This window comes from Mixophyes fleayi, chromosome 1 (genome assembly GCF_038048845.1).
Source record: "Mixophyes fleayi isolate aMixFle1 chromosome 1, aMixFle1.hap1, whole genome shotgun sequence".
In the NCBI taxonomy this organism is placed as follows: Eukaryota; Metazoa; Chordata; class Amphibia; order Anura; family Limnodynastidae; genus Mixophyes; species Mixophyes fleayi.
The window spans coordinates 39,708,688-39,729,692 of NC_134402.1; the positions used below are offsets into that span (position 1 = coordinate 39,708,688).

The 21,005-nt window shown below is 40.7% G+C and overlaps 1 protein-coding gene across 1 annotated transcript in view; it reads left to right on the forward strand.

The window, feature by feature from the left end:
- The window catches only part of EVC2 (EvC ciliary complex subunit 2), a 116,128-nt gene that overhangs the window by 44,817 nt on the left and 50,306 nt on the right, over positions 1-21,005 (forward strand). The window contains exons 5-9 of the mRNA XM_075194648.1: positions 1,198-1,384; positions 1,664-1,773; positions 2,820-2,882; positions 6,274-6,396; positions 12,288-12,436. Of these exons, the coding sequence (XP_075050749.1) occupies positions 1,198-1,384; positions 1,664-1,773; positions 2,820-2,882; positions 6,274-6,396; positions 12,288-12,436 (632 nt within the window). The remainder of the gene's footprint in view (positions 1-1,197; positions 1,385-1,663; positions 1,774-2,819; positions 2,883-6,273; positions 6,397-12,287; positions 12,437-21,005) is intronic.

Consider the following 21,005-nt stretch of genomic DNA (forward strand, 5'->3'; position numbering starts at 1 on the left):
AGGGTCTTTTAATGATTACAGTATTATTGTAGGAGCTGTTTTCTCATTCTCATTGGCCTGTTACTTAAAGCGAACATAGTAAACTGTATGTTTTCTGAACTGTTATTTTAGAAATCCTCACTGCTTTTATTCAAAGTGTAAGGCTGGGATCATGAATGATTTTACAAAAAAAAATAAAAGTCCCCATCAGCGTGCTGATTCATGTGTACGCACTATACAGCAGGGGCGGATCTAGACTTTATGTTTAGGGGGGGGGCGATTTTGCATAATCACGCCCCTTCTTTGCTCTGATTGGCTGGCCTGCGTTAACCCCGCCTTCTGCCCGCGATTGGCCACGCCCCCTCCTGTTGTGGTCGCCGGCTGGGACCACTCTGATTGGCTGGCCCACATTTAGCCCCGCCCCTCCCATTTTAATCGGCGGCTGGGACCTAGCTTTTTGCTGCTAGGGGGGGGCGAATGCCCCGATCGCCCCCCCTAGATCCGCCACTGCTATACAGGTTCTACAAGATTAACCCTCAGATCTGTGCTCTTCATCTGTCATAACCATGGGCTAGAAAGATGGTGACTCTGCGCACTCCATAGAGATCTATGGACACTGCTGGTTGTGAGTGTATACACACTGCAGAAATAGAGCGACTTTGTTCCGTTGTTGAACAAGATTTTTCGGTCAGTTTATATCAAATGAAACGATACGATGAGCTTTGGACCGATAGTCGTTGGAGCTTACACACTAATGTGATATCGGGCCGAACGGTCGTTTATCGTGTGATTGGCCGGATCATTGGCTGAAAAACCTGTAGTGTGTACCCAGCTTAAGTGCTGTACTCACCGTTATCACTAACTAATAGTGTTTAGCCTAGAAAGTCTGAGCTCGACTATGTGATTGGCTGAAGTAAGGATCATAAAGTTAAACCTGGCTGCTCTGGTTAAAACACAATGCACCAGCACACACAGTGATTCCAGTTTAATAAAATAATAGTTAAAAACATTATTGTTATAACAGAGTGTGCTATGCCTAAGTGATGTCACTAGTCCATAGTGAAATTATAGGCTGTAGTCTAACGAATATTCCTTCAGCCCACAAAGTAGCAGTGTGTAGGCGAGAGGTACTTGTTACATTCTAAACTTCACTGTAAATCTAAATTTGCTGAAACCGCTTAGCAATATATTCAATAATCATTTTGATTGTTGTTTCAGGTGAATCACCAGGGAGGGCAGAAAACCGCCTCCATCAGATTGGTCACAAACAACACGGCCTCAGCAATGATTTTGTCCAACATTGTCCTGTCTGACAACATTACCGGACTCCTCATTGAAGAAATCAGTTATAATAGCAGCATCTCTACAAATGGAATTCAAACCTACAGGAAAGAATCTCTGACAGGTGACGTTAAGATCATAAATAGTCTCTCTGTGTCATGCTCTTAGCTATCAGGTACCAGACCTGTATTTGGGATAGTTTCTGATCCTTGGGGGTATATTTACTGAACAGTGGGTTTGAAAAAGTGGAGATGTTGCCTATAGCAACCAATCAGATTCTAGCTGTCATTTTGTAGAATGCGCTATAAAAATGAAAGCTAGAATCTGATTGGTTGCTATAGGCAACATCTCCACTTTTCCAAACCCGCTGTTTAGTAAATCTAGCCCTTTGTTTCTATTGCAGCTGGAGACTCGTTTTTTGTATCCTACATTGCATCGCTAGACACGAAGGACGCCACGAACGGACTGAAGTTTTCACTTCCTGCTGTGTTAACCTTTCAGAACTCTTCAGAGGTACTTTTCCTAAATAAATCTGTCATCCTGAGCAGACGTTGAAAACAAATCTATTCCAGGCTCTCCAGGATGTAGAAGGCCGTGCTTCTCTGGGCATTACCACCTTTTTTGTGAAAATACTTTCTATTTGACCTTGGTATTGGTGTGATATATAGACATCAAATTAAAATCTCTAATTGATTGTGTTTTAAAAATAGGAATTGTTTTTCCTTCACTGAAAAGCCAACTGGACAAGAGACATCTTTATCTATAAACTACTAGTCTGTCTGCTGAATCTGATTTTCTCAGTTAAGGTTGTAAAAAGTACCATTGGTTTGGAAATATGCCACTAGGAATAAGAACATCATTATGCATGCTTTATATTTCTTCCCTCTGGGAGATCGTGGAGGTGAATGACAAGTGCGTTTGGGAGCAGGGCATCTCAAATCGTCTCATCGAGGCTGCTATCCCGCCGACTTCTCTGTGAAGTGGGCAGGTTGTGGGAGAATTTCCTGCTGTCCTGGGTGTCCGCTAGACCTGCCAGGAATTTGGGAGTCTCCCGGACTCTCCAGGAGAGTGTACAAGTATGGCTTTGTGGAGACTTGGATGTTATTTAGGTAGTTGGGATAGATGGATATATCAATTCCATTTCAGAAGTCAACGTTCTAGAAAACAAGTCGCCTTTCTGGATGGAATACTGATTTTGGATTCCTCTTATTGTTTCTTGTTCATGTTGATACTGAGTATGAAATTTAAATAAATGGTTTTAGATAATGATCGCATGGGTAGCACTTAGGAATCTCCACCGTTGTTTGCATAGAGTCTCCAGTGTAACGGTGCTGTGGCTCCTTATTCGGACCCTCGCCGCACTGACTCACACCTCTATACCTGGAGGTAATATGGAGGTCCAGGTGCTTCCTGCCCAGCCTTGGTGTAAAACTCACTAACTGGAGGAAGAAGTCAGAATCTTGTGAGATAAGAAAAAAAATATTGGTCCACAGCATCTGTTTCATCAGGGTTACACATTATGGAATATATTACTGACATCTGTCTGTCTGTCACACCAGGTATCCGCCACAAAATTCAATATCGTGGCTCCGTTTACTATCACAGCAATGGAAGACTCGCAGGTAAATCGTACATTACTAACCCACTTATATGACTCATTAAATTACCTTGTAATAGAGGTGTAACTTGGCAGTCTCACGTCCTGATAATGGAATTTTGGAATTCTCTGTCGTCGTCCCCGTTGCATACTTCTACCAGATCACACCCTCATCACCATGTAATGTCAGCTTTGACAATTGTGGTACAATATAAATATTTTATTGTGGAAGGGTCACTCTGCAGATGTCCCTTTAAACAGAGGACAGGTACTGAGAATTACCTTTGTTGTACAATCACATTGCTCCAGCTTCATTGTCTGCCGCATCACCCAGATTTCCCCAATTGTTTCATTTATATTATTGTATATTATATTTAAATGTGATTGTCTCCTTTGCTAGATATATTATTATTTTATTGTATTGTTATAATATAGACTCAAGAGCCACTTTATTAGGTACACCTTTCTAGTACAGGGTGAGACCCCCATTTGCTCCCAGGACTGCCTAAATTCTTTGTGGCATGGATTCAACAAAGTGCTGGAAACATTAGAGATTCTGGTTCATGTGACATGATAGCATCACACAGTTGCTGCTGATTTGTCAGCTGCCCATTCATACTGTAAATATCCCATTCCACAGCCCAATGATGCTGCTTCTGGTCTCTTGCGCTCTCACTCTCTCGCGCTGTTTTGTTCTTTCTCGCACTTTCTCTCTTTCTTGCACTCTCCTGCTTTCTCACTCTCTCTCCCCACTTTCGCTCTCCCCTCTCTCGCTTTTGCTCTCCCCCTCTATCTCTCTCTCTCCCCTCTATCTCCCCCCTCTCTCGCTCGCTCTCTCCTTTCTCTCTCCCCTCTCTCGCACACTCTCTCCTTTCTCTCTCCCCTCGCTCGCTTGCTCTCTCTCCTTCTCTCTCGCTCGCTTTCTCCTTTCTCTCTCTCTCTCGCTCGCTCTCTCCTTTCTCTCTCTCTCGCTCGCTCTCTCCTTTCTCTCTCGCTCACTCTCTCCTTTCTCTCTCGCTCGCTCTCTCTCTCTCTCTCTCTCTCTCTCTCTCTCTCTCTCTCCCCCTCCCCCTCTCTCCTTTCTCCCTCTCTCTCTCTCTCTCTCTCTCTCGCTCCCTTGCTCTTGCCAATCTCGCTCTCTCCTTCCCCCCTCTCCCCGCCTCTCTCTCCTCGCTCTCTACCTTTGCTCTCTCACCCTACTCTCACTTGCTTGCGCGCTCTCCTCTTCCCCTCTCTCTCTCTCTCTCTCTCTCTCTCTCTCTCTCTCTCTCTCTCTCGTTCTTGTTCTCTCTTTTAACTAAGTATTATTTTTCACATAAACAGATGTGTTACTAGTGAATAGTTTGTGTTTTTGTTTTTTTCACCATTCAAATCCATGAAAGGAACTGGACATATTAATATTTATTTACTAAATTCTTGAAAATAGTTGGAAATAGATTTCTGGATTTCATTTACTCTTTTTAACATGTTTTAATTGATTATAAGGACGGTTTATCATGGTGATTCCTTTCTAGTTGGAGCTTTATTGTATAAGGATTTATTATTAATGTGGTTATTTCAATTATGCACTGCCGAGGTGTAGAAGATGCGAGACATGAAGAGTGTTTCTTTATGTGTCATAAAACATTTATCGTTAGACTTATTCAAAGCAGCCACACACAAGCTGCGCTTTCCCTCCCGACGCGGTCAGCGGGGCTCCTCACCAGGCGGCTGGTTTTGAAGTTCTTCCCAGAGTTTATGTTTACAGAGTCGTCGTTTGTAGGCTTTTTATTCTGTCTGATGGTTTATCTGAATGTAACACACAATCTACCAGAGCGAGGAGGAGGTGACTAATGAGATTATTTAATCCAGATATTGGCTAGCTTTGAAATGGTTCTGGGCTGTTTATTTTAATCACACCTAACAACCCCGCTCCCAGCATCATATCAACCTCTCAACAAATTATTAGCTTTTTAGCATCTTTTATGTATTTCTTCTTCTTTTCTAATTCATCCTTAGTTTGCTTTTTTCTCTCTCTTTTTTTTTTTTTTTTTTTAAATCTAAGAATGGAATAATAGAAACACTATTTGTACTCTTGATTTCAAACCTACATTGGTTACCTGAAGAACAGAACTTTCACGAACAAGTTCTGATACGTTCTGGTAGAGAGTATGTCTAACAAATGACAAACCATAGGAATGGATTTATGTTTGCAAACCGGACTCTTTGGGCCTGATGCTGATTTGGGCGTAACTTACGTTCAAAAAAGTCTTAAAAATAGCTTATTTATGCTGATATGTTGGGTCGCTGGCATTTCAAGATGCGTCCGCTCTGCATCGGTTGCGTATATGCCAAGTTTACGTCAGGTTAACATACAATCACATACCGCATACACACAACCGTAAGCACAGGACTAGTCTGTTAATGTGTTTTTGGTAGCAAAAAAAGCATATTTGCTATTAGACTTGATGTAATACTATATATACAATATTCCTTCACATGCACAAATGAAAGTAGCTAAAAATAGTTTTAATAAAATACGCCAACAAAATCTTTTAATCTATGCACAATCAATGAAGGAAACCCCTAACAGATTCAGAGGTGAGTTTGCAATCAGCCAATCAGAAGCGGTTAGCTAGTGCTGGTAACTGTTATCACCATCAACATGCGTTTGCAGCTGCCCCCTAGCAGGTACAAAAGGTATGGCACCTGACAGGTGTGTTGCACTTCTTTGTCCTGGTCTCCCTCAGCCACATTTGCATGAACATGACTTTTTTTCAGCCTATGTTCGAGTAGAAATAAGCCAACATTCAGTTAATCCCATATAATAAATGGTACCAGCAGCTTGGCAATATAAATTCCCATATATGTATACAAAACAAAAAGACAGTTGTTGTCAGCACTTATCCTTTACACTGCAGATCTGTGTGTCTAGCAAAATGAAAACATGAGGTAGTGGTTCATAATTTTTATCAAAACATTTAAGCCTGCATCCCAGCCTGTAGGGTACCTCATTGTATGTAAGACCTGCTCTTCCTCTCCCTCTGTTCCACCTCTTATTACATATTAATGCGCTCTCTTTGCTTGCCAAGTGAGAACGTTCCTAAATTACACTTATCACACAATTTCTGTCTATTATGACACTTTTTTTCTCTATTTATAAAAATATCCTTGTCCTTTCAGCCACAGTGATATGCTCTTACACCTTCAACGGGGATAAAGAGCACATTATAGTAGTAGTAGTAGTAGTACATAAAGCAAACCTTGCCTGGTTATTTCTCACTAGAGGTGGGGTGGTTGCGCTTTGTATAAGTATGAAAGCTTTGTGGAGTGAATGAGGGACAAATTATTCCCATCAGAAATGGTACAGCATTGAGAACACTGACAGCTCCTACCGTCTAATGTGAAACGTCACTTGTTGTTCTTCATCCCACCAGGTGCTGCCTAATCACGGTCTACATGGGGCTGGATTCGTCATTGCCTTGTTTGTTTCATTTCTGTTGACCTGCGCTGTTTTTCTCCTTCTTTACCATACCAAATGTTTTAAACATAGATTTATGGTAAGTTAAATAGCACTTTATTTTCAGTATTGCTGTCTATATGAATGACTTGAGAATTAAACATTCTTAAAAGGTAAATGTCACTTTACAGTCATGGCCAAAAGTTTTGAGAATGACACAAATATTGGTTTTCACAAAGTTTGATGCTTCAGTGTTATTAGACCTTTTTATCAGATTTTGCTATGGAATACTGAAGTAAAATTACAAGCATTTCATAAGTGTCAAAGGCTTTTATTCACAATTACATTAGGTTTATTTGCAGTGTTGACCCTTCTTTTTGAAGACCTCTCCAATTCGCCCTGGCATGCTGTCAATCAACTTCTGGGCCACATACTGACTGATGGCCGCCCATTCTTGTCTAATCAATGCTTGGAGTTTGTCAGAATTTGTTGGTTTCTGTCTGTCCACTCTCCTCTTGAGGATTGACCACAAGTTTTCAATGGGATTAAGGTCTGGTGAGTTTCCTGGCCATGGACCCGAAATTTCAATGTTTTGATCCCCGAGCCACTGCTGGAAAAAGCATTGTTGGTCAACAAACTGTTCTTGGATGGTTGGGAGAAGTTGCTTTTGGAGGATGTTTTGATACCATTCTTTATTCATGGCTGTGTTCTTAGGTACAATTATGAGTGAGCCCATTCCTTTGGCCGAGAAGCAACCCCACACATGAATGGTCTCAGGATGCTTTACTGTTGGCAGACACAGGACTGATGGTAGCGCTCACCTTTCCTTCTCCGGACAAGCGTTTTTCCAGATGCCCCAAACAATCTGAAAGAGGATTCATCAGAGAAAATGACTTTACCCCAGTCCTCAGCAGTCCAATCCCTGTACCTTTTGCAGAATATCAGTCTGTCCCTGATGTTTTTCCTGGAGAGAAGTCGTGTCTTTGCTGGCCTTCTTCACACAAGGCAATCCTCCAATAGTCCTTACCTCACTGTGCGGGCAGATGCACTCACACCTGCTTGCTGCCATTCCTGAGCATGCTCTGCGCTGGTGGTGCCCCGATCCCGCAGCTGAATCAACCTTAGGAGACGTCCTGGCGCTTGCTGGACGTTCTTGGGCACCCTGAAGCCTTCTTCACAACTATTGAACCTCTCTCCTTGAAGATCTTGATCATCCGATAAATGGTTGATTTAGGTGCAATCTTACTAGCAGCAATATCCTTGCCTGTGAAGCCCTTTTTGTGCAAAGCAATGATGACTGCATGTGTTTCCTTGCAGCTAACCATGTTTAACAGAGGAAGAACAATGATTTCAAGCACAACACTCCTCTTAAAGCTTCCAGTCTGTTATTCTAACTCAGTCAGCATGACAGAGTGATCTCCAGCCTTGTCCTCATCAACACTCTCACCTGTGTTATTGAGAGAATCACTGACCTGATGTCAGCTGGTCCTTTTGTGGCAGGGCTGAAATTCAGTGGAAATGTTGTTTTTGGAATAAAGTTCACTGTGTGTATGTTAGGGAATTTAGACTGAGCTCCAATGGGGCAGGGACTGATGTGAATGAGTTCTCTGTACAGCGCTGTGGAATCAGTGGCGCTATATAAATAAATGGTGATGATGACGATGATGATTGTCATGGCAAAGAGGGACTTTGAAATTAATTGCAATTCATCTGATTACACTTCATGACATTCTGAAGTATATGCAAATTGCCATCATAAAAACTAAGGCAGCAGACTTTGTGAAAAATAATATTTGTGTCATTCTCAAATCTTTTGGCCATGACTGTAGTTTAACTTGATAACAATGTCCAAATAGCAGAGATGTGGAGTTCTACCTCCTAAATGTTCATCATTCCCATTTTCCATTCCTCCTTTTATTTTGCCTTCAATTGTTGCCTGGAGAATTCAAGTTTTATTTTTTTATTATTTTTCTTTTGTAGAAAATTTTATTAAGCGCAATACTATGTTCAAAAACTACTGAGGATAACAGATTAGTTTGTAACCATAGCAGAGCTATATCAAAAACTCGGTCAACGGTTGAGTACGGAGGAATATGCAATGGACGCCAGCTGTGTTTGGTTGTGCTAAAAAAAACAAAAAACTTTGGGATAGGAGAAGGATGAGTGCTCTTCAGGGGAGAGGTGGGAAGAGTGTGCAAGGAAGGTGGATAAATATATTTGGGTGGGTTCTAGAAAAAAAATTTAAGTTAGCATGGACCGAGACTACCCTGTAGTGAGATCTGGATTTCAATTTGAGCAAAGTTTGTTATTAAAAGATGTTCAAGAAGCCCAAATTCACCTGTGGCCAGGGGCAAAGAAATGAAAATTTTCATGAGGGGACTCCTATAGGGCAAGGACTACTATGGGGCTTGGAGCCCCTTTTTCTTGCATTTGTTATCTTGTTTTACTACAGTTGTAACAGTGACTGTAGATATACAAAGACACTCAATCCTATGTTAGTTTTTGTCAGTGTTTCAGGGGTTGGCCAAAAATGTATTTATACATTAAATATTATTAATATTAATTACCAATGACTACAATAGTTGTTAAAAAGATAGATAAATTCAATTGTTCATCTTAAAATTTTTCATTTTTCATAGTCCTTGACCTAGTTTTTATTCAGACTTTGTTGGCAGCCTAATCTCATTTGATTGGGAGTATTTTTAAATCTACAGTCACTGCCTCATTGGTTATGGTGTGTGCTATAAATTTAAATTGCTATATCTCCTGTTTGTTACTGGACGCACCAAAAGGAAATTCAGGGTAAACGGAAAGTGAATAGTTGTTCATCATCAATACTGGTTATTTATTAAATGTTTATGAACGGAACACTTAGATTGATTTGTTTATTTAAAAAATTCTATCTGTATTAAATCTATAAGACAATCTATATTAAAGAACATTTGGTAGTTATACTAAGACAATCTATCATTTAAAAAAGTTTCACAAGTTTAGAACAGATACCATGGCTTCAGAAAGTAGCATGAAGGCTTTGTGTAGAAGTTCATGGGGGGGCAAAAAGCAAAGTCTTTGCCCACCCAACAGAAATCATGGGAGGGCCTCCCGGTTTCTACACCCTTGACTGTAGCTAGTATAACACCAACCTATTAGTGATTTTTCCATGACCTATGGGTTAGCTGGATACTTGGGAAGTGTTGTGTATGTCCTTCATGGAAAACAAGTGTGTGTGTGTATATATATATATATAAAGTTAACCCGTGCATGATACTCATGCATTCTAGTCAAATCAAGCTACTTAAGGTCTTAAAAAGGTTCTTGTCATGCATTTGGACCTAGCCCAGGCCTCCTCAGGGGAAGAGCGTTAGTTCCCGACGCAAGCGGCCTTTTTAATGTGTGTTCATGAGGTAAAATTACCTCACGAAAATGAGTTTGACCCCTCAACTCGTAAATTTAGCCTTTACTACCCCTCCCACGGGGGAAAGGGGGGATGATGGAAGTTAACTGACTTGACTATTCTATTTTTTTTGTCAAATAATGTCCGTATACCAAATTTCAGGTCAATTGGATGAGCCCTTTCTGAGAAAATAGTTTTTTACACACACACACACACACACACACACACACTAACGCACGCCTCTACACATGTGTGTTCATGAGGTAAAATTACCTCACGAAAATGAGTTTGAGCCCTACCAAATTTCAGCCCTTTTTGAATTTTTTTTCCCACACACACTAAGAATTTAGTAGGTCAGTGTATAACTCTGCCCAGCAGGTGGCGCTGCAACTTGGTGTTTTTTTTCCACACACAGACGCCACTAAGCATTTATATATTATATATATATGTGTGTGTGTTTTCCTAAACTACAGTGAAGCAATATACATTGTATTTCAAGGGTCTGTGAGTCTACATGCCTTGCTCCTATACCATAAATCTGCTGTTTTCAGGCAGACAAAAATAAGAACTTATTATATAAGCACTTAATATACTTAATGATTGAATTTACTCTAGCTGCCAGCTTTGATCATTAATTTAGTCATATCCACTTCATGACCAGACCACATGGAGCATTTGTGCTACAAGTAGTTGGCCAAAAATGAAAACCTCAATATAAAATCACTTAGCAGGACAACGGGTCATTAGGTGTGTCCTGTACAGCTTGTATGCGCCGTGACATTGAGTCAATGTTTTGACTTTGTGCAGGAGGCTTAAAACACTTCTCTCCCGCAAGAGAGTCACTCAACTGACGCTGGGTTTATTGTGGTGGAAAACGCTGTGCCAGGCGTTGTTTCAGGGTATGCTATAAATGCACGATTTGGTTTGGATCTGGTGGTTACAGTATAACATGAGGGCATTATTATTCTGGAAGTCCACCCACTGGAGTCCACTCCTCCTCACTCACAATGATGAAGAAGTGATTAGGGCAGCGGTTCCCAAAGGGCGCGCCGCAGCTCCCAGGGGTGCAGTGGCGCTGTCACAGGTACCGCGGCCAGGTAGAGAGAAAAAAAAACTTATCAATCCAACGGCGGACGCCCAGGATACAGCATCCTGGGTGCTGGGTCCCAGGCTCCGCCAGATTGGGGCAGGGGGCAGAGTGTGTGTAGATATGAAGGAGGGCACAGAGTGTGTGGAGATGATGGAAAGCACAGAGTGTGTGTAGATATGAAGAAGGGCACAGAGTGTGTGTAGATATGAAGGAGGGCACAGATTGTGTGTGTAGATATGAAGGAGGGCACAGAGTGTGTGTGTAGATATGAAGGAGTGCACAGAGTGTGTGCAGATATGAAGGAGGGCACAGAGTGTGTGTGTGTGTAGATATGAAGGAGGGCACAGAGTGTGGAGATGAAGGAGGGCACAGAGTGTGGAGATGAAGGAGGGCACAGAGTGTGTGTAGATATGAAGGAGGGCACAGAGTGTGTGGAGATGAAGGAAAGCACAGAGTGTGTGGAGATGAAGGAGGGCACAGAGTGTGTGGAGATGAAGGAGGGCACAGTGTGAGTTAGCTGTAAATTATTCTTTGACAGAAATATAATTGCAAATAATATATAAAAATATTCTTTTCCCTTGGATTTATGTGTTATTATGTGTATTATTTTTGCATACAACTAAATAAGTATTTCTGTCCTGACCTAAATACTTATTATGTTTTTTTGACCCAACTACTTATATAACGGGACTGTTCCATAATTATTTTGGAGGGGTGCCTTGAAAAAATTATGGAGACTCTAAGGGCTAGATTTACTAAGCTGCGGGTTTGAAAAAGTGGGGATGTTGCCTATAGCAACCAATCAGCTTCTAGCTGTCATTTTGTAGAAAGCACTAAATAAATGAAAGCTAGAATCTGATTGGTTGCTATAGGCAACATCCCGACTTTTTCAAACCCGCAGCTTAGTAAATCTAGCCCTAAGAGTGACGCAAACTGAAAAAGTTTAGGAACCACTAGATTAGGGGTTAATTTTGTCTGAAGCCAGTTGACCTAACAGTATGTTTTTTTGGAATGTGGAAGGAAACCCAGCAGAGCATTCAAACTCCACGCTGATAGTGCCATGGTGAGAATAGAACTTACGGCCCCAGAGCTGTGAGGTAGCTATGCCAAGCACTGTGCCAGCGGGCCACCCATTGTAATAGTAGCAAACTGCTGAGCTACAAAAGTGCTCTGTACCTTTTAAATGACAGCAAATCTCTGTTGTGCTTCTTCATGTACAAAGCCAATCATTTGACACCTTCGCTAACTCAGTATTTCATGAGAAATAAGAACATTATCTAATAAGTCTGTTGCCTCAGGCTGCTCCACCCATCTCTTTCCGGACCGGTAGAAATATACAATATTTAGCTTTATATCTAGCTGATTTCAAGCTGATCCAATAACGTCTATTTTGAATCGACAGGAATCCTATTATAGTGACAACACAAAACTGTCTTGTTTCTTAGCACAAATCCACCAGCTACATTCATTGTCAACGCTAATATATTATTTTATCCTGCGTCCCCAGGGAAGATCACGTCAAATTAACGGTGACCATAAAAATAAATCTCAAGCCAAACCGGCCGATGGTGTTACCGAAGACCTGACTGGGATTGACCGTTTGATTGACATCCTAGCCTTTGAAGAATCAGAAAACATGCTTCAAGCATTGGACGAGTGAGTCTTTATTGTGTTTTTTTTTTATTCTTTATGACTTGTGTCTGCAACCAGCAGACAAGAATACAAATTTCACCAATATAATTAGCCCCCATGTGGCTGAGTGTTTTGTTGAAGCATTTATCAATAGTGAAACCTCAATTCATCAAATAAAAACCGCTGTCAGTAAATTAATTTTCAGAGATGTGAGATACAAACCCCTGGTCGTCTTGTGCTTCACTAATCCACACAGGACCCCTGCTATGTATCGTGTCTGGACTTTGCTTGCCAGAGCCAATGCCAGCAAGTGCTAAACCAGCACTTTAATATCTACATCTGTTTATTAGCCTTGGAGAGGAAAATGTGACTTATTGTTGTGTTGAAACATAATAGTATTTGTGGATCTTTAATTATCATGGCTTTTGTTCAGTACCTTTTATTTCCCAGAGCAATACAAAAGCATTAGCTATCCTGCGTACTTGATGTTACTTCAAGCACACAATAAGTGTGGCAGCAGATGTTATTTTGTATTACTGGAAACACTGTTTATTTTATAGCCACTTTTAACGGAGATGGTTTTTCTCTTTTGTATTTTTCTAATATTAAATATAAAAAGAAGAAAGTATAACGTTTTTCATGTTCCTCTCTACAAAGGTGTACACTGATTTCAGAAAATTTCAATACTGCAGCCATTGTTGTTGTCCTTGTTCCATAGTCCCCTGATCTTCTCCCTGAACGCTCCTGTCAGTCTTATTGACAAGTGCAAACATAACAGCTAGAGGTGTGGCTCAATGAGAGGGATAGGTCAGACATCATTGGATGTGTGGTATGACATCATTAGGAGAGTATTATGTTATGGGGAGTATAAGTGTACTGTTGCATGTTGAATATGTGTATGTATAATATATATATATATATATATATATATATATATATATATATATATATATATATATATATATATATATATATATAATGTGTGTGTGTGTATGTATACACTGTGTATATATAAACAATTGTTACTTTTTTTATTGAACTCAAATAAAGGGATATAAGAAAGTAAATAGAGAGTGAATAGGGATATTGAGAATCCTAAAATGATATTTAAATAATATCAATGTAACATTTTGTGACGTTTCTGAGAGTCACATGACAAGAATCTATTTTAGGTCACGATTCCCAGAATGTACATTTTAATTTAAAAAAAACAAAAACGAGTACTCATAACTGTAATAAATTCCACAGGCTAAGATGTGTGGCTCCTGCTATGATGGGTGTATATGACCGGAATAGGTAGCCTTACTAAAGATGAATTGGGGGTCCTTCCAGTAGTATTCTGTTCTCATACTATTTATATATTGAAAACCAGTTTTTTAAATTTGAGTGAACCTATGTATCTCTCCCATAGCTCCAAAGTTTTGTAACTTGTCGCTCTTTATGGAGAGACGCCTCTAGCCAATCCATTTTCAGTAAGAATGTTCGCTTATCCTTCAATAATGAAAGAGTTGTTTGTGCATTCTGTAACCAGGCTTGTAGTATACTCTTCTTGGACGAGATTATCAGTAGTAGCTTTCTGTTACCTTTTGTGAATTGTCTGTGTAGCCTTCGTAACCCCCAATACAGACCAATCTGGGGATAAAGGAACCAAATTCACTAGTTCTGCCATAGCATGGTTTTAAATATGAACCTGAAGGGGTAAATGTATCATGCTGCGAGTTTCTGGAGGTTTTGAAAAGTAGAGATGTTGCCTATAGCAACCAATCAGATTCTAGTTGTCATTTATTTAGTACATTCTACAAAATGACAGCTAGAATCTGACGGAAATTCTCAGCTTGATACATTTACCCCCAGATCTTTTGATCTGTGGGCAATCCCAGAGACTGTAGTAAAATGATGCGTTTTGGGTATTCACATTTGAGGGCTCTGGAGGGTTCAAGTATCCCCCTACAAAAAACTTAAAAAAAAACATTTTTCTATATGTTTTAGCACTCAAGGTGTGTTTGGCATAGAGGAATGCATTCCTGATTGCGTCCTAGTTGTGTGTCAGCCATTGAGACATTCCTGTCTTTATCTAGTGAATAATATGGGATGAGCATTTTTCAAAAATGTTGCATAAAGCTGTTTCTAGAGGATTGTTCCTGTCGGCTTCAGACAAAGTTGAAGTAGTTGTTGCTACATAATGTTGTGCCTGTAAAACAGCTAGGAAAGGTCTTTAGATGACATCAAATTTGGCTCATATATCTGAGAATGTTGGGGCCTTTCTTGCCCTTGGATACATTATGTCCTTAATGAAGTAATACCAGTATGTGCCCAAAGATTAAATGGGCAGTGCTCTACCATGACAAGAACCAAATTTTCCAATGAAGAGTAGTGTTAATGAGTTCCTCCGCGTATCAAAGTCTAATTTTGTGCCTAACTGACCATTTTGTTATTACTAAAGAGTTGTCTTGAACATCCGGGGTGAGGTCTGGCTTTTTTCGATGGAGAACATAGATAAGATGTATGTATTGGATCAATGGTTGTTCAAGAGTTAGTCTGGGTACACACTACATGATTTTCAGCCTACTATCAGGCCAATTATACGATAAACGACCGTTCAGACCGATACCGCATTAGTGTGTACACTGCAGCAATGAACAATTATCGTTGCAAAGCACATCGTATCGTTTTATTTGATTTTTAAACCGGGCTAAAAATCTCGTTCAACGATGGAGCGATGTTCTTCCAGTTCTGCAGTGTGTATGTACTCACAATCAGGATCTCCATAGAGTTTACAGTGTCACAGTGTGTTCAGCTGATGCTTATGACAGATGAAGAGCACAGATTGGAGGGTGAATCTTGTAAAACATGTATAATGTGTACGTACACATGAATCTGCCTGCTGCTTAAGAGTAATGTTAGGAAAGTTTAGAATCAGATTTTTCTAGCACTATCATGCTTATTTTGGCTTTTTTACAATCCCATATAAATTGCCTAAAGCCTGTGTTTTTGCACTTTTTCATCTTTTTTTGTTTTGGATAAGTATTCGTAAAACTTAGGAGTTTTGGGAACGCTCTGGTCTTGATAAGGATAGCCCTCCCTAGGAAGGAGAGTTGTAAGTGTTGCCTATATTTTACCTCTTTAAGGGCTGGTTGAAGTAGTATATGGTCTGTGTTGATTCAGTCAGTATGTTTAACTGCACTGTGCACTGGATTCACTGGTCAACAAGTACAAGGTTTCTAACCCTTGAGTCTGAGTTCATAATAATGTGCTGATGACCAGCAATATTTACTGACACATTAAGTTGCATAATAAGATTACATTGGGACAAAGATTGATGTATTGATTCAGAAAGTTACATGGAGATAATGCACAGTTTGGGATTGATTTATTTAATAAATAGTGAAGTGCACTATGTGTTTTTTTTTTTTTTAACCTGACGGATGCAATAACAGACTGTCTCCTGGGCGACTGGAGGCACAGAGAGGCATGAGGCACTATATAATACATAAAAAATCAATCCCCCCAACCCAGTGACTGGTTCTTCTAAAGAACTTTACAGTGGGTTAAGCCACTATAGTGGTACATGTTATGTGTACTATGGAAGTGTCTGTGCATTGAAAAAAGCAGTTCGAAATTCCCGCAGAGCTGTGTGTCTGTTCTGCAGAATATGAAATGATAAATGTATAACTGGTTCTTGCAATTGTTAGTGGCTTTCCTGCTGCAGTAAACCTGCAGATGCCACCCTGCCCTGCTAGCAAGACATGCTGGGACTTATAGTTCCACAAGCGGTATTCAGTCCCAGGTTTCCTACCTCTGGTTTAAGGGTGGTGTCACATGTGCGGTTTTTTGTGCCTCGGAAGCGTTCGTGTCTAATTTTAATAGCGATTTTATTGCAGCTGGAAAATTGCAGCTTATAATGAGCTCTTAATCCAGTCTGGCCAAATATAAAGTGTCAGAGACCGTTTTTAATGCCCAAAATGCTGCTTTCAGCGTGTTAAAAGCCTCTGGAGCAATTAAAGTGTTTGCGTGACATCCTCTCATAGTGCATGCGTCATTAAGGAGAGCAAAGCATAAAAAAGGAGTAACTTTGCTCCTGGACAAAACCATGTTACTTTGGAGGGGGGAGGTAAATTTAAAATGTGGGGAGAGATATACAGGGTGATTCAAAAGTCGCAGTACACCCTTTTATTTCAAAAACTCTACAGGAAATTGGGAAACCTGAATACTCCAGTAAGGTATGGGTGACGTGGTCTATCTTTTACGGTATGTACCAAACATGGGCGCCATTTTGAAATCGGCCCAATTCCTGTAGAGTTTTTGAAATAAAAGGGTGTACTGCGACTTTTGAATCACACTGTATAATTGGGTTAGAGCATGTCCTAGATCAACTTTACATTTCAGTGTACAAATAAAGCAATCAAGTATTTGTGTACTAGATGAAAACACAGCCAGCATTTAACTTATGTGAAAAATAATAAACTCATTTGCACCCCTTGGAATAAATGTATCAAGCTGAGAGTTTTCCCACGGGTGTGAAAAGTGGAGATGTTGCCTATATCAACCAATCAGATTCTAGCTAGAGATGAGCGCACTCGGATTTCCTGAATCCGAGCCCACCCGAACGTTGCCGATCCGAGTCGGATCCGAGACAGATCCGGGTATTGGCGCCAAATGAAAACTTGAAAGCGAGGCTCCGAGTCATAATCCCGTTGTCGGATCTCGCGATACTCGGATCCTATAAATTCCCTGCTAGTCGCCGCCATCTTCACTCGGGCATTGATCAGCGTAGAGGGAGGGTGTGTTAGGTGGTCCTCTGTCCTGGTAGATCTCGTGCTGTGCTGTTTAGTTCTGTGCTGTGCTGTGCTGTGCTGTGCTGTGTTCTGCAGTATCAGTCCAGTGGTGCTGTGTGCTGTGCTCTGTGCTTCTAAGGGCATAGTTATTTCCCCAATATTCCCAAGTGTTTAAAAAATTGAAAAAAAGTTAATAAAAAAAATATACAAAAAAATAATTAAATTTTTTTTTAATTACAACAAAATTTGCCAAACCAATCCTGCAGTATAAGCCCATTGGTACTGCAATATTACCAAGTTCACACATTCAGCAGTAAGAGTCCAGTGGTACTGCTGCAATATTACAAAGTTCACACATTCTGCAGTATCAGTCCAGTGGTGCTGTGTGCTGTGCTCTGTCAATTTTGAGTTCAGTGGTGCTGCTGGGTCCTGTGTGCTGTGTCCTGTTCAGTCCAGTGGTCCTGTGTCCTGTGCTCTGTGCTTCTAAGGGCATAGTTATTTCCCCAATATTCCCAAGTGTTTAAAAAATTTTTAAAAAGTTAAAAAAAAAATACAAAAAAATAATTTAAAAAAAATTTAATTACAACAAAATTTGCAAAACCAATCCTGCAGTATAAGCCCATTTGTACTGCAATATTACCAAGTTCACACATTCTGCAGTATCTTGTGCTACATATAATGGAGAGCAAAAGTTTGGAGGATAAAGTAAGGAAAGATCAAGACCCACTTCCTCCTAATGCTGAAGCTGCTGCCACTAGTCATGACATAGACGATGAAATGCCATCAACGTCGTCTTCCAAGGCCGATGCCCAATCTCCTAGTACAGGGCATGTAAAATCCAAAAAGCCCAAGTTCTCAAAAAAAAGCAAAAAGAGAAACTTAAAATCATCTGAGAAACGTAAAGTTGGCAATATGCCATTTACGACACGTAGTGGCAAGAAACGGCTTAGGCCCTGGCCCGTGTTCATGACTAGTGGTCCATCTTCACCCAAGGATCTTAGCCCTCCTCCTCCTCTCCCCCCCCCCCCCCCCCCCCTACAAAAAATTGAAGAGAGTTATGGTGTCAGCAACAAAACAGCAAACAACTCTGCCTTCTAAAGAGAAATTATCACAAATCCCCAAGGCGAGTCTAAGGGTGTTGGTGGTTGTCAAGCCTAACCTTCCCATCACTGTACGGGAAGAGGTGGCTCGGGAGGAGGCTATTGATGATGTAGCTGGCGCTGTGGAGGAACTTGATGATGAGGATGGTGATGTGGTTATTGTAAATGAGGCACCAGGGGGGGAAACAGCTGATGTCCATGGGATGAAAAAGCCCATCGTCATGCCTGGTCAGAAGACCAAAAAATGCACCTCTTCGGTCTGGAGTTATTTTTATACAAATCCGGACAACCAATGTATGGCCATATGTAGCTTATGTAAAGCTCAAATAAGCAGGGGTAAGGATATTGCCCACCTAGGGACATCCTCCCTTATACGTCACCTGAATAACCTTCATAGTTCAGTGGTTAGTTCAGGAACTGGGGCTAGGACCGTCATCGGTACAGGGACACCTAAATCCCGTGGTCCAGTTGGATACACACCAGCAACACCCTCCTCGTCAACTTCCTCCACGATCTCCTTCAGATTCAGTCCTGCAGCCCAAGTCAGCAGCCAGACTGAGTCCTCTCCAATACAGCATTCATCCGAGGAATCCTGCAGCGGTACGCCTACTACTGCCACTGCTGCTGTTGCTGCTGTTAGTCGGTCATCTTCCCAGAGAGGAAGTCGTAAGACCGCTAAGTCTTTCACAAAACAATTGACCGTCCAACAGTCGTTTGCCATGACCACAAAATACAATAGTAGTCACCCTATTGCAAAGCGTATAACTGCGGCTGTAACTGCAATGTTGGTGTTAGACGTGCGCCCGGTGTCTGCCATCAGTGGAGTGGGATTTAGAGGGTTGATGGAGGTATTGTGTCCCCGGTACCAAATCCCGTCGAGATTCCACTTCACTAGGCAGGCGATACCAAAAATGTACAGAGAAGTACGATCAAGTGTCCTCAGTGCTCTGAAAAATGCGGTTGTACCCACTGTCCACTTAACCACGGACATGTGGACAAGTGGTTCTGGGCAAACGAAGGACTATATGACTGTGACAGCCCACTGGGTAGATGCATCCCCTTCCGCAGCAACAGCAACAGCTGCATCAGTAGCAGCATCTACTATCATATATTGTGGTGACCACTCCTCTACGCAGTCCAGATACATTTATTGGTGCGATTAAGACCAGTTGATGGTTTTCTTATTATATTGTGGGGACTACTCCACTACGCAGTCCAGAAAGATACCTCGTTGCAACGTTTTGGACTAATAACTATATTGTGAGGTATTCAGAATACACTGTAAATTAGTGGAAATGCTTGTTAATGAATGTTATTGAGGTTAATAATAGCGTAGGAGTGAAAATAAGCCCAAAAACTTGATTTTTGAACTTTTATGCTTTTTTTCAAAAAAAATCCGAATCCAAAACCTTAAATCCGAACCAAAACCTTTCGGCAGGTGTTTTGCGAAACAAATCCGAACCCAAAACATCACGAAAATCCGAATCCAAAACACGAGACACCAAAAGTCGCCGGTGCACATCCCTAATTCTAGCTATCCTTTTGTAGAATGTACTAAATAAATGATGGCTAGAGTCTAATTGGTTTTTCAAACCTGCTGGAAAACTCTCACCTTGATACATTTACCCCCTTGTATTGTAACATAGTTTGTCCCGGAGAACATATACTCTTTTTTTTTTTTTTTTGCCTTACTTTCCTTAATGACTCAGGCCTATGCAGATTATGGGTTTCAGTTTAGAATCTGCGCATTCCGAAAAACGCCTGTGTAACACCGCGCTGCAGTACGCTTTTTCCTTTTGTTTTTATTTACTAATTTTAACGTAGATATTCGCCCACCTGCCCTGTATCTTGTACTGTAGAAGAATAATATTCAATAAGATGCTGCTAGCTCCTATCTCTGAAGGGAGCGGCTGCATACATTATAGTGATGATGGACATGCCAGCTAGCTTCATCACATTAACCTTTCCCACCAAGGTGTTCACAATTGTCTTCTGATCAGGCAGCTGCCTCCTCAGTCTGTTTATCATGTTGTGTGTTGATATGTTCCGTGTCAGATGACAAGGCTGATATATTGTGCTGGAGACGGTAATCTGTCTCACATCATGAAGACTTCCAGTTCTCTGAAGGTTATCTACTAATCAAGTGAATATGTGCAGTGACCCGTAGCTATTATTCATCAACCAGTTTTCATCTAGTGCAAGTTACACAATGAAAGTCGAGTTCTAATTGGATGCTATTGGCTGTTGCTCGGTTACCCTGTATTAATAAATAATCCACACAGACGCTGATAGTATAGGGGAAATGCCCAATATTGACCTAAAGTTACAGGTCTTTTTATATTATTTCTGTTAAGATGAGATTCCTTATTCGCCTTTACCCACTTACGGCTATAGTATGTGGAATTTGACATTATGAATATAAAATTTATATGTTACCACTTTCATGTGTTCATATATTGTGTTCATTTTTTCAATGATAGCTGTGATTCAATAATAACAATTTTTTCTATTCGATATCTATATTTTTTTTTACCCTGCCTGTCCCCTATTTAAGTTCTTGTCTTGCGTGTCCACCAATATCTGTACTATTGACCGCACCGCGTACAGATCCCTAACACTAGAAGTATAGCCCAGAATTGCACAATGGCTATTGGCGTCTATTCCACTGAATCCTAGACTATTACCTTGAATTATAAAATTCAATTTAAATGCTTATGT